The sequence below is a fragment of the Hyaena hyaena genome, unplaced genomic scaffold (assembly GCF_003009895.1).
Source record: "Hyaena hyaena isolate Hyena2069 unplaced genomic scaffold, ASM300989v1 scaffold_993, whole genome shotgun sequence".
Classification (NCBI taxonomy): Eukaryota; Metazoa; Chordata; class Mammalia; order Carnivora; family Hyaenidae; genus Hyaena; species Hyaena hyaena.
The window spans coordinates 194,108-204,707 of record NW_024081626.1 but is presented as its reverse complement, the minus strand read 5'-3'; the positions used below and the strand labels follow the sequence as shown (position 1 = coordinate 204,707).

Sequence of the window (10,600 nt, the reverse complement as noted above, 5' to 3'; positions counted from 1 at the left end):
CTGAGCCGATATCAGGAGTCAGAAGCATAACCAAGTAAGCCACCCAGGCGTCCTAGAGAATTTTAGAAGCAATAAAAGGAAATCAGATAAAAATTGTAGAAATAAAAAGTACCATCTCTGAAAGTACGAATTCAATGCATGAGTTTAAAAGCAGATTATAGGGGCGCCTGGGTGGCTTAGTCGGTTAAGCGTCCGACTTTCGCTTAGGTCATGATGTCGCGGTTCATGGGTTCGAGCCCCGCGTCGGGCTCTGTGCTGACTGCCAGCTCAGAGCCTGGAGCCTGTTTCAGTCTGTGACTCCCTCTCTCTCTGACCCTCCCCTGCTCACGCTGTCTCTCTCTCTCTCTCTCTCCTAGAAATAAATAAAAAAATAAAACATTAAAAAGAAAAAAGAATCAAATTCCTCATTAATAGCTTTGCTCTCTGAATTGTAATAAAAAATCAGCAATTGTGTTTGGGAAAAAGTAAATTAATTAATTAACTGCATTTCAAGTGCTAATTAACACGGGTAGTGGCTACGGTGTTGGATGGACACTGCAGGTCTCGATGCTTTTGTGCTTTTATCTCCCTCCATATCTTGGCTTAATTTCTCACTTTCTAATGGTATCTTTTGAAAAAAGTATTATTTTGAAACAGTTTCAAACTTAAAGAAAAGTTCCAAAGACAGTGCAAAGAATTCTCTTACCTCTTTACCTCAGTTCTTCAATTGTTAAATGTTCTCTCTCTCTATCATGTCCACCTTCTCTTTTTCTCTCCATATATATATGTATACATCCAGCTGACCTTTGAACACATAAGGTTAATAGTGATCACCCCCTGCACAGCCGAAAACCCACATATAACTTTTGACTCCCCAAAAATGTAACTGACAGCTTGCTGTTGACTAGAAGCCCTACAAATAATATAAAGAGCTGATTAACATGTATTTTATATGTTATATGTATCATACAATGTATTCTTACCATAAAGTAAGCCAGAGAATATAAAGCACTATTAAGGAAATCATAAGGAAGAAAAGATACATTTACAGCATTACACTGTAAAAAATCTGCATGCAAATGAAATTTTTCATTGTTTCTCATCTTTCTCTTACACTTTTTTTCTGTATTTTCTGTCCCTACCCACCTCCACGCTTCAAGTCTGAATATGTTTTTCTGATTCATTTTCCTATTTCTTTCATTCTTTTTTTCAGCTTTTATAATCTGCTTTTTTTTTAAATATTTTTATTTATTTTTAGGAGAGAGAGAGACAGCGTGAGCAGGGGAGGGTCAGAGAGGGAGTCACAGACTCTGAAACAGGCTCCAGGCTCTGAGCTGGCAGTCAACACAGAGCCCGACGCGGGGCTCGAACCCATGAACCGCGACATCATGACCTAAGCGAAAGTCGGACGCTTAACCGACTAAGCCACCCAGGCGCCCCTATAATCTGCTTTTAAACTCATGCATTGAATTCGTACTTTCAGAGATGGTACTTTTTATTTCTACAATTTTTATCTGATTTCCTTTTATTGCTTCTAAAATTCTCTAGGACGCCTGGGTGGCTTACTTGGTTATGCTTCTGACTCCTGATATCGGCTCAGGTATGGATCTCACGATCCATAAGATTGAGCCCTGTGGCCAGCTCTGCACTGACAGTGCAGAGCCTGCTCGGGATTCCCTCCCTCTCTCCCTCTCTCTCTTCCCTTCCCCCACTTGCTTTCTTTCTGTCTCAAAATAAAGAAATAAACATTTAAAAAAATAAAATAAAGTTCTCCAACTTATTATTTAATTTCTTGAATATAATCAGCTTTAGCCCCTTTGATGAACTGATTTATTACTTCATTCAATAAATTTTTAAATGAGACAAAAATCTATTTAAAATATTATACGAAAAAAAAATAAAAATAAAATATTATACCAAGACTCAAATGTATTTATCCCACTCAATTAGACCTCTGCAGCAGAGCAGGTGGTTTCCCAGAAAAATAATGCTTATAATGGCCTCATACATAGTCAAATAAGGAAAGCAGATAAACCATCTCATAAAACTATAACAATCTGCATAAACATCAGGCATCCTCTTGATGTTAGTTAGACCTGTATATAATGGGAACTGCTGAATATTTCACTTAGTCTTCATCAAAAGTGGCCACAATACAAAACTTCCTCTAAATATTCTATCGTATTAAATAATCACCAGCAGAGGTTCCTTCGCGCTTGATTATTGAATCCTTGATAATTCTTAGAGCTGCCTGAAGTTCTACCTTAACTTCTCAAGTTTATCATTGCACAATTGCTTATATGCGAGATACATGTAGCATATAGACAGTAATCTTCATTCATTCATTCATGTATTTATTTGTTATTTATTTATTTATTTTTAGACAGAGAGAGAGCGGGGAGAGGAGCAGAGTGAGGGATAGAGAGAGAGAGAGAAGGAGAATCTCAAGCAAGCTCCATGTTCAGCGTGAAGCCCAATGTGGGGCTTAATCCTATGATCCTGGGACCATGCCCTGAGCTAAAATCAAGAATCAAATGCTCAACCAACTAAGCCACCCAGGTGCCCTTAGACAATCATCTTTAATTGTGCTGTGTTTAGACTGTCAATAATGAAATGTTGATAAATTTGCACCAATCGGATCAACCCAATTGTGTGTTATGTTAGTAACATGAACAGGAAGATTGATGGGGGAAATTTCTCTTCCTTGAGAAAGAGATCTTTACTGACCTTGTTTTTAGGGTCTGATCAACTTTTTCTTTTAGCCTCTTACCTTACTTTCTCTTACTTCCTATGTTCATCCTGCAGTCTGGAGGCTTCCTCCAAAATCTCAGCCTGGTACAGTTACTTTAAAGTCCATGTTTGAGGGGCGCCTGGGTGGCTTAGTCAGTTAAGCGTCCGACTTTAGCTTAGGTCATGATCTCGCGGTTCGTGGATCTCGCGATTCGTGGGTTCGAGCCCCGCGTTGGGCTTTGTGCTGACTGCCAGCTCAGAGCCTGGAGCCTGTTTCAGTCAGTGACTCCCTCTCTCTCTGACCCTCCCCTGCTCACGCTGTCTCTCTCTCTCTCTCTCCTAAAAATAAATAAAACCTTAAAAAAATTATAAAGTCCGTGTTTGAGAACTCCAATCTCTGGATTTCTATTGGATTTATATCTACTTTTTTTTTTTTTTGTATGAGAGGCTGATTTATGTTGAATGCCAAACATTTTGCATGAAAAATCATAAACTTTAGTTGAAGATTTGGATGATTTTTATTCAGAGATTATTTGTTTATTTCCTGGTATGCAGTAAAGGTGCAAGCAGATCACCTTAAAGCACTTTGGAGACTATATGGATACGAAGCTGGATTTCAGGATTTTTTGAGAGCTGGTCTATTTCTTGTTTACCCTTATTCCTGTTTGTCTCTAGACGGTCCCAACTAAAAGCCCAGGGTGTTTTCCAGTCTCCCATCCTCCATGGCCAACCTAATTTTTGGTCCCCATCAGAGACCCACATGTCCAAATTTGCACTCAAACCCTGTGCTTCTCAACCACTCTTTGATTGGCCAATGTTAAGAGAGAACATTGGAACTAACTGTGGCTCACCATTTTGGACTTCCTCTTCTCTCTGCAATCTTGGCCCTCTATATTCTGTCTTCCTTCGTGTGTCTCAGATGTCTCCAAATATATATATTTTATTTAGTCCAGCTCTTCTACCTCTTCTCAGCTGGAGGATTAGTCTGAAGCAACCGAGTCTCCAGTAAGGAAACTGTGAGCTATAATATCAAAGTACTTTGCAAGACACGTTTCATGTCACCAATAATGTAAACACTAATTTCAAAAATACTGTGAGTACCTAAAAATTTTAAAACTACCTGATGGGTGCCCAGGTGGTTCAGTTGGTTGAGTGTCCAGCTTCAGCTTAGGTCATATCTCATGGTTTGTGGGTTTGAGCCCCGCATCGGGCTGACAGCTCAGAGCCTGGAGCCTCCTTCGGATTCTGTGTCTCCCTTTCACTCTCTGCCCCTCCTGCTCACACTCTTTTTCTCTCTCAAAAACAAATAAACATAAAAAATTGTTTTTAAATATTAATATTACCTAAAATATTAATGAAAGCAAAATGATCAAATCAATATCAATATTTTTACATTTTATTTATCATCAGTGTTACTGCAATTATATTTCTAGTAGACAGAATGCTTAGAGTAAATTATACAATAATTTTGAGATCATATCTTTATTCCATTTATAACCTTTGTTTCTCACACAACCTTCTCTATTACTGGGCTTTCTGCACAATTACTTGTAAAATAAAATTCTTAGTGCTATTATATGTGTCAGGCACAACCAATTATTTCTGTAAAGTCTAGCAAGATATCTGAATATTATGTAGGACATGTGACAATTCACTGTGTGACTGGGCAATGCACTGCAGAGGTGTCCATCCTCTCTGGCCCAGTGACCAGGAGAGGCCCGCAGTAATTTTTAACAAGCAAAATGCTTCCACAAGTTTCCAAGAAACCCTGCATTAGATGTATAAAATCATCCCTGCAGACAGTGCTAGCCTGGGACATGTGTGGGTCCCAGGGTCATCTTTAGAGGCTAAGGGTAGCACGGACCAGCCCCATATGAGAACTCCTAAAGCTATCCAAAACTCAAGAGAAAACAGATTAGTGTTAATAACCAGGACAAAGGTAAAGGCAACACGCGCCCTGACGCTTCTTCTTGTGTTGGGAAGGGAACGCTCATGAGAGGGCTGGAAACTATCTTCATAACCTCTTGCAATGTCACCTACCAAGTACCAGGACCTGATTATTTTCATCTTGTTTTCCCAAGCCTGCCATCAGCCCTATAAAGAAGAATTAGTACCCCCTATTTGGACATGAGAAACCGGGGACTTAAACACGGAAGTGACTGCCCAAGATTTTAAAACCATTAGGCACTTCTGTGATTCCTCTGCAATTCCACTGCTTCACTCAAGGCTGCCAACCCTTTTAAAGCTTCGTGCGTGCCCCGCTTAGAGGTCGAAGGGGGCAACCTGAGGGGGAAAAAATGGGTCTCAGAGGGGCCTAATAGGGAATTGTCTAGGCTACACTCCATTTAGTCCTCCATTCCCCTGCGGTAGGCATTGCCCTGGGAGCCCTCTTCAGCAGCACGTTCCTCTCAATACCTCACCGCACAACGCCTGCTGCCACAAGTCCTACAAACCCTCCAATCGCGCCCAACGCAGAGTGCCCACTGCTCTGGGACCCAGAGGTGCGCGGGGAAGGGCAAGGCGGGGGAGGGTCTCGCCAGGGAGGGTCCCGCCCAGCTGCGCAGGCGCGCGCAGAGCCACTCCCCTTGCATTCCCGGCGCCCCCCGCGTTCCCTTAGCAACGCCGTACATAAATGCTTTCCCGGTAGCACACGGGATGTGCTTCGGCAAACCGGGTGCGCGGGGCCGATGGAGGAGTCAAGGGTTGAGGGCGGGAGGGAAGAGTGGGGAGCCTGCCGGGCGAGGGGATACAGTTCTTCCCCTCCACGGGGTTCGGTCTGGGTTTTTGTTCTCAGTCCTGGTCTCGGCCTCCCCACACACTTCACGTGCCTCCCAAGCGCCCACTTAGACCCAGGGGCCTTCCTCATGTGGAGTTTCTCCCCTTTCTTGATCTTCAGATACGCTTGTTAACTACTCCTTTGGAACATGTCAACAGAGGAAGCTCTTTCCTCAACACCACCCCCCAAACTTGTTGGGGAACAAGTTTCTCCCTCTTCGAGGAGCGCCCCACAGAGGGCCCGGGCGTTACATAGCAGAAGATGTGAGTATTCACCTCCCCTTGCGTGGGTCTCAGTTCCCTATCTGAGGATACTCAGGTTCCGTGGAAGAAAAGCCCATGTGATCTTTGAGATGGCCACATGAGAAGGTACTCTCATCGGCTACAGCACGCTGTCAGATCCAATGTCGCAATTAAAGGACCCTTGTTCCCACTACCAACACCCACCAACCACAAGCCTTTCTTCATATAGTCTGCCATGTAGTACTCACTCCATTCCCACCTCCAAATGCCTCTGAACCAATGCCTCCCATTAGTCCAACTATGATAGCTTGCGGCGCTGCTAGGTCAGTTCGTGAAATAATGGAATCAGACCGAGGGTGGAATTAGCGCAAATTCAGCTCTGTGGGGCTCACAGGACTGGATTCGCTGGAATGCGCAAGTCCTTTACTCTCTCTAGCCAGCCACATTTCTTTGCAGAGGTGTCTGCCTTAATTTATATCATTGTTTCTATAGTCCTCACTCACAGGAGTCAAAAAAGAGCAAATTTGGAGAGAAGATTCAGATAAGAACGTTTTAAGTTCACTCTGTTTTGATGACTCTAATATTCATTGTTTCCTTTCTTTTTTTAATACACTACCTGAAGATGTATGGATTGGCATACAACCTCTCTAAGATCCCAACCAGTATAAAAGGATATACTTTTGGTGCCAGGACAGCTGTGAGGTTTAAGACAATCAACAAGGTTAGAAATGACTGAATGTGCTTTGATTTTAGTGTGACCCATGTTGCTGGATGTATTTGCATCCGGGAGCAAAGCGGAGAGAACCGGGGGTTACCCAAAAAATATCCCCTGCGATTCAAGAAGAATATTTACACCAAAGCTATGAAGAAGTATATCTGAAAAGCTTGGGTGTAAGCATCTCAAATGTGTGTGAGTCCTGGGAGAGTAGAAAACAATTCTAGAAAGAAATGGTGCCAAGACAGGGCTTCAGGGCTGATACAGATGACGTTACAGAAGCTTTGTTTATATGCATCCTATTATCTTGTAAGAAAAAAACCAAATTCCTACTTTTTAGCCCTTTTGTGTGATTGGATTACAAATCTAAATGTCTTCAATATAGGATGCTAATCTGTTGTTGGACATTTTTCTGACAATCAAGCTCCAAGAGAGGGATACTAGATCTAAAAAAATCTCTGGGTGGGATGACAGGCACAGCAGGTGCAATGAGTCACCTTGGTCTTTTTCCTCCTATAGGTGTCTTTCTAGAGCCTCAGCATATGTGTCTTTAGGTAGCTGAAACCCTATCTTGATTTTCTCCCTACTGTAGGCTTAAATCTACAGGTGTGGTAGTGAAACTATAGTGATACATTAACAGAAAGATGATGTGTATGTTTTCTTTAATTGGAGGCTTTATGTGTGTGTGTGTGTGTGTGTGTGTATGTGTGTGTGTATACACACACACATACACACACATCACTCTAACATGTTTATCTTTTTCTAAAAACAGGATGTGATGCTTTACCCTGGCATGTACCAGTCTACAGATCTTCAGGAGCATAGACACAAACAAAATTTTGCTCCATTTAATACCTTGTTGCCTCGATTCAGGACATACTCAAAGGACACTTATTATCCTGGGTATGTCTCCTCTTTCCTAGAGCACTTCAACAAACAGCAGTAGGAAAGGACCTACACAGGAGAGGCTCCATCCAAACCACGCCAGCTAAATAAGAAAGAAATAAGAATATAAGAAAACACCCATCCATCTTTAAGGAGCCAACCCCTTACCTTCCAGATCTCTGGCATATAGAATTCTGATTCACAGTGGTTCATTCAGTCAGTATTTATGAATGTGCCAGGCAATTTTAAGGGTTCCAGAGATTTTGCATTAAACCCATCACACAAGGCTCCTCATTCCTTGGACCCTACCCTCTACAGTCCAGCCAGATGAGAAATAAATAAACGTGAAAACATCGGTGGTAATTAGGACGGTTACCATACATTTGAGTAGTCAGACAGTGACCCTTCTGAGAGTGAACGTGTTAATTGCACCAAAACAGTAGCCATCAGCTAGGACTGTCACGGGTACACCAGGCAGCATGGTGACCTGGTGATATGCTGTGAAGACAGTAACCAGGGTGGTGGTGACTGGATGGATGGCGCTGCTTTGGCAAGGATGTCCAGAAAGGTCTTTAGGGGAGAGGAGCCGTGGTCTCAAGTCCAAGTGACAAGATGGTGCCAGCCCTGTGAAGATCTGGGCCCAAGGCTTCCCAGGCAGCAGGAGCAGTAAGCTGGGGAGGGACTGGTGGGCGGAATGAAGAGAGAGGCTGGTGTGGTGAGGGTGTGCTGAGCAAGGAGGAATTGAATGCAGGAGGAAGGCCAGGGCTGAGCACAGGGCCCTTGTAGACCAAGTGTTTCAGGAAGCCATTTGGCATGTGTGCACTGTGGGGCAAAGGGTCAAGGTCTTTGTCTGGCTCATGAGAAATCCAAGGATCAGCGAGTGGGTGGAACTTCCTCAAGGCTGCATGAAGGAAGTGAAAATGTTGACTATTGGCCCCTATGTCCATCCTAAATGCCATTTCTAACACAGCATAGAGTCTACACCAAAGCCAAAAGCAATGATAAAATAATGCCATGTCTATCAAAATATAACTGAATCTGCCTTCTCATCCTGAGATTGCTGTTTAAATTATCATTACACTTTTTCTATCAGTTTCAAATCACGAGCAGTACTTATTCATGACTGTGGTAAGTCTCTTTTTCTCACCCACCACCCCTGGGATCTTTTGATCTCTCAGCCAAGGATACTGAGTTGCTTTCAACTGGATAGTTGAAATATTTTTCAAACTAGAGTCAATGTTAATCCCAACTGGATGTCAAGACTAGATACCTTTAACACTCACACCTAATCAGAAATACATTAATAAGCAAGCAAACCCCACATTTGCCCCACATTAAAAAAGCTAATTGGAACTGAGGGCTGATGGGGGTGGGGGAGAGGAGAAGGGGGTGGTTGGCATGGAGGAGGACACTTGTTGGGATGAGCACTGGGTATTATATGGAAACCAACTTGACAATAAACTATAAAAGAAAAAAAAAGCTAATTGAGCTGTTGCCTTTTCTCAAGGAGTTAGGCCAATTCAGGGATGGCTGTGGTAATGATGGAGTTTGTATATGGTCATGAAGTCGTTTTATGTGATGCCTTGTATTTTTATTTCTAGACCTGGCACATACAACCCAGAGAGGAAGCCCCCCAAGAAAATCACCTGGCCAATGAAATTTGGATCTCCAGACTGGGCTCAGGTTCCATGCTTACAGAAAAGAACCCTAAAAGCTGAGGTAATTAGACTGGACTGGTGTGGAGCCCTCTCTCTGGTTCTTCCTTATGGATCAGGGGTTCTTATCCAGAAGTGTCTGAATGACCTATAGGAAGTCCTTGCTCCCGGGACAGTAGATGCACATATTATATTATATTTTGGAGAGTTACACAGTTTCAATAGATTTTTAAAGGTGTGTATGACTGAACAAAAGTCACATTTTATTCCTTAATCTTCAAGTACTCTTCAGGTGTAGGGACCGGAGAAGGATCCCTAGATGATCGAGGAGCAAAACCAGGCTCTGATGGATTAAGTGACTTGTTCAGGTTGACATCTTGAATCTAGATGTAACTCCTAAACCAGGGCTCTTTCCATCACAGCACTGGAGTATTAGATCATTGGGGGGCTGTGGAGCGTCTGGTAAGAACATGGATTCAAGGGACAGACTGCTTAGGTTCAAATTCTAGCTCCCATATTTACTGACAGTGTGATCTCGGCCAATTTTTCTAAGCCTCCATTTTCATATCTTTCAAGTGGATCATAAAGCAATTAAAAACAAAAATAAATAAAATGGGTATAATAATAGACCGTCGAAAAGATCTAGACAAGGTAGAAAAGCATCTAACATAGTATCTATAACATAATAAACTCTCAATCCATGTGAGCTATCATGATTCAGGAGGTGCTTGGGTTTTTTTAGAGGAAACTTGGATTAATTCTACAACAATGTATTAAATGCCTAATGTATCCACATCATGGCAGCTAGACCTATGAGTAACATCGAGGAATCAAACATATCTTTTTTTTGGAGAAGTTTGCCAGCTCTACTCAGAGATTTGCCGAGTAGAACACATTTGCTAGGATGATGACAGCAGAGGAAGAGAGCAGCCGCACATGCAGAAATTGACAGCACCCCTGAGACGAGTTTCCTCTGGGGTGGGCTGCAGCTGGGCCCCACCAGCGGTGACGAGCCGGGAAGACCGGAAGCGGAGGGCTCTCATTCGAAAGTTGACGTAGACAATACTCCTTCCTTGCAGCTGTCCACCGACAAGGAGTTCAGAAAGCACCGGAACCGCGTGGCCTACCTTAGCCTGTTTTACAACTGAGGAGCTGTGATGGCCTTCAGGGCGTCCTCTCGGCCACAGACCCAGGACTCAGGACAGAGTCACCTTTCCCCCCTCACTGCTGTGCCCTCTCCTCCTAAGTACCATGTGAGAGCAGAAAAACCACTGCAGGGCTCCATCTCCGTGTGCTGGTTTGTCGTGTGCATATGTACACGGGCCTGGGATCTTCGCCGAGTGTTCAGTGGGGTGCCTCCACCTTACCCACATACTCATGGGTCCCTGTCATCATGCTCATTCCCAGGTTCCAGTCTTCTGTATTCTACTACTAGCCCTGGGAACAGGGGCTGTTGGCCTCCACACATCAAGGAATAGATGCCTTCCTTGGGTTTGTACTTGGCCATGCTACATACAGAGGAAGTATACAGGCAGGGTAAAACATTTATAATTTAAAAGCTCTTCCAAATTTCTGAGTTCCTACCATGGAGTGGATAGGTCCAGATTTGTGGCCTTTC

At 43.2% G+C, this 10,600-nt stretch overlaps 1 protein-coding gene across 1 annotated transcript; it reads left to right on the top strand.

Annotated features, from left to right (window-relative positions):
* The first annotated feature begins 5,326 nt into the window (after positions 1–5,326).
* PIFO (primary cilia formation) lies at positions 5,327–10,210 on the top strand. The gene is made up of 6 exons (XM_039221634.1): positions 5,327–5,383; positions 5,606–5,748; positions 6,350–6,448; positions 7,215–7,345; positions 8,929–9,046; positions 10,062–10,210. Exons 1-6 carry the CDS (start codon positions 5,365–5,367, stop codon positions 10,128–10,130), a joined length of 579 nt encoding a protein of 192 aa, XP_039077565.1. The 5' UTR covers positions 5,327–5,364; the 3' UTR covers positions 10,131–10,210.
* The last annotated feature ends 390 nt before the right edge of the window (positions 10,211–10,600 follow it).

What these genes read in the sequence shown, in the direction of transcription:
- PIFO (XM_039221634.1), top strand. An exon ending in GGCGTTACATAGCAGAAGAT is followed by an intron (nt 5,749 to 6,349) that starts GTGAGTATTCAC and finishes CACTACCTGAAG; the next exon opens with ATGTATGGATTGGCATACAA. An exon ending in GGTTTAAGACAATCAACAAG is followed by an intron (nt 6,449 to 7,214) that starts GTTAGAAATGAC and finishes TTCTAAAAACAG; the next exon opens with GATGTGATGCTTTACCCTGG.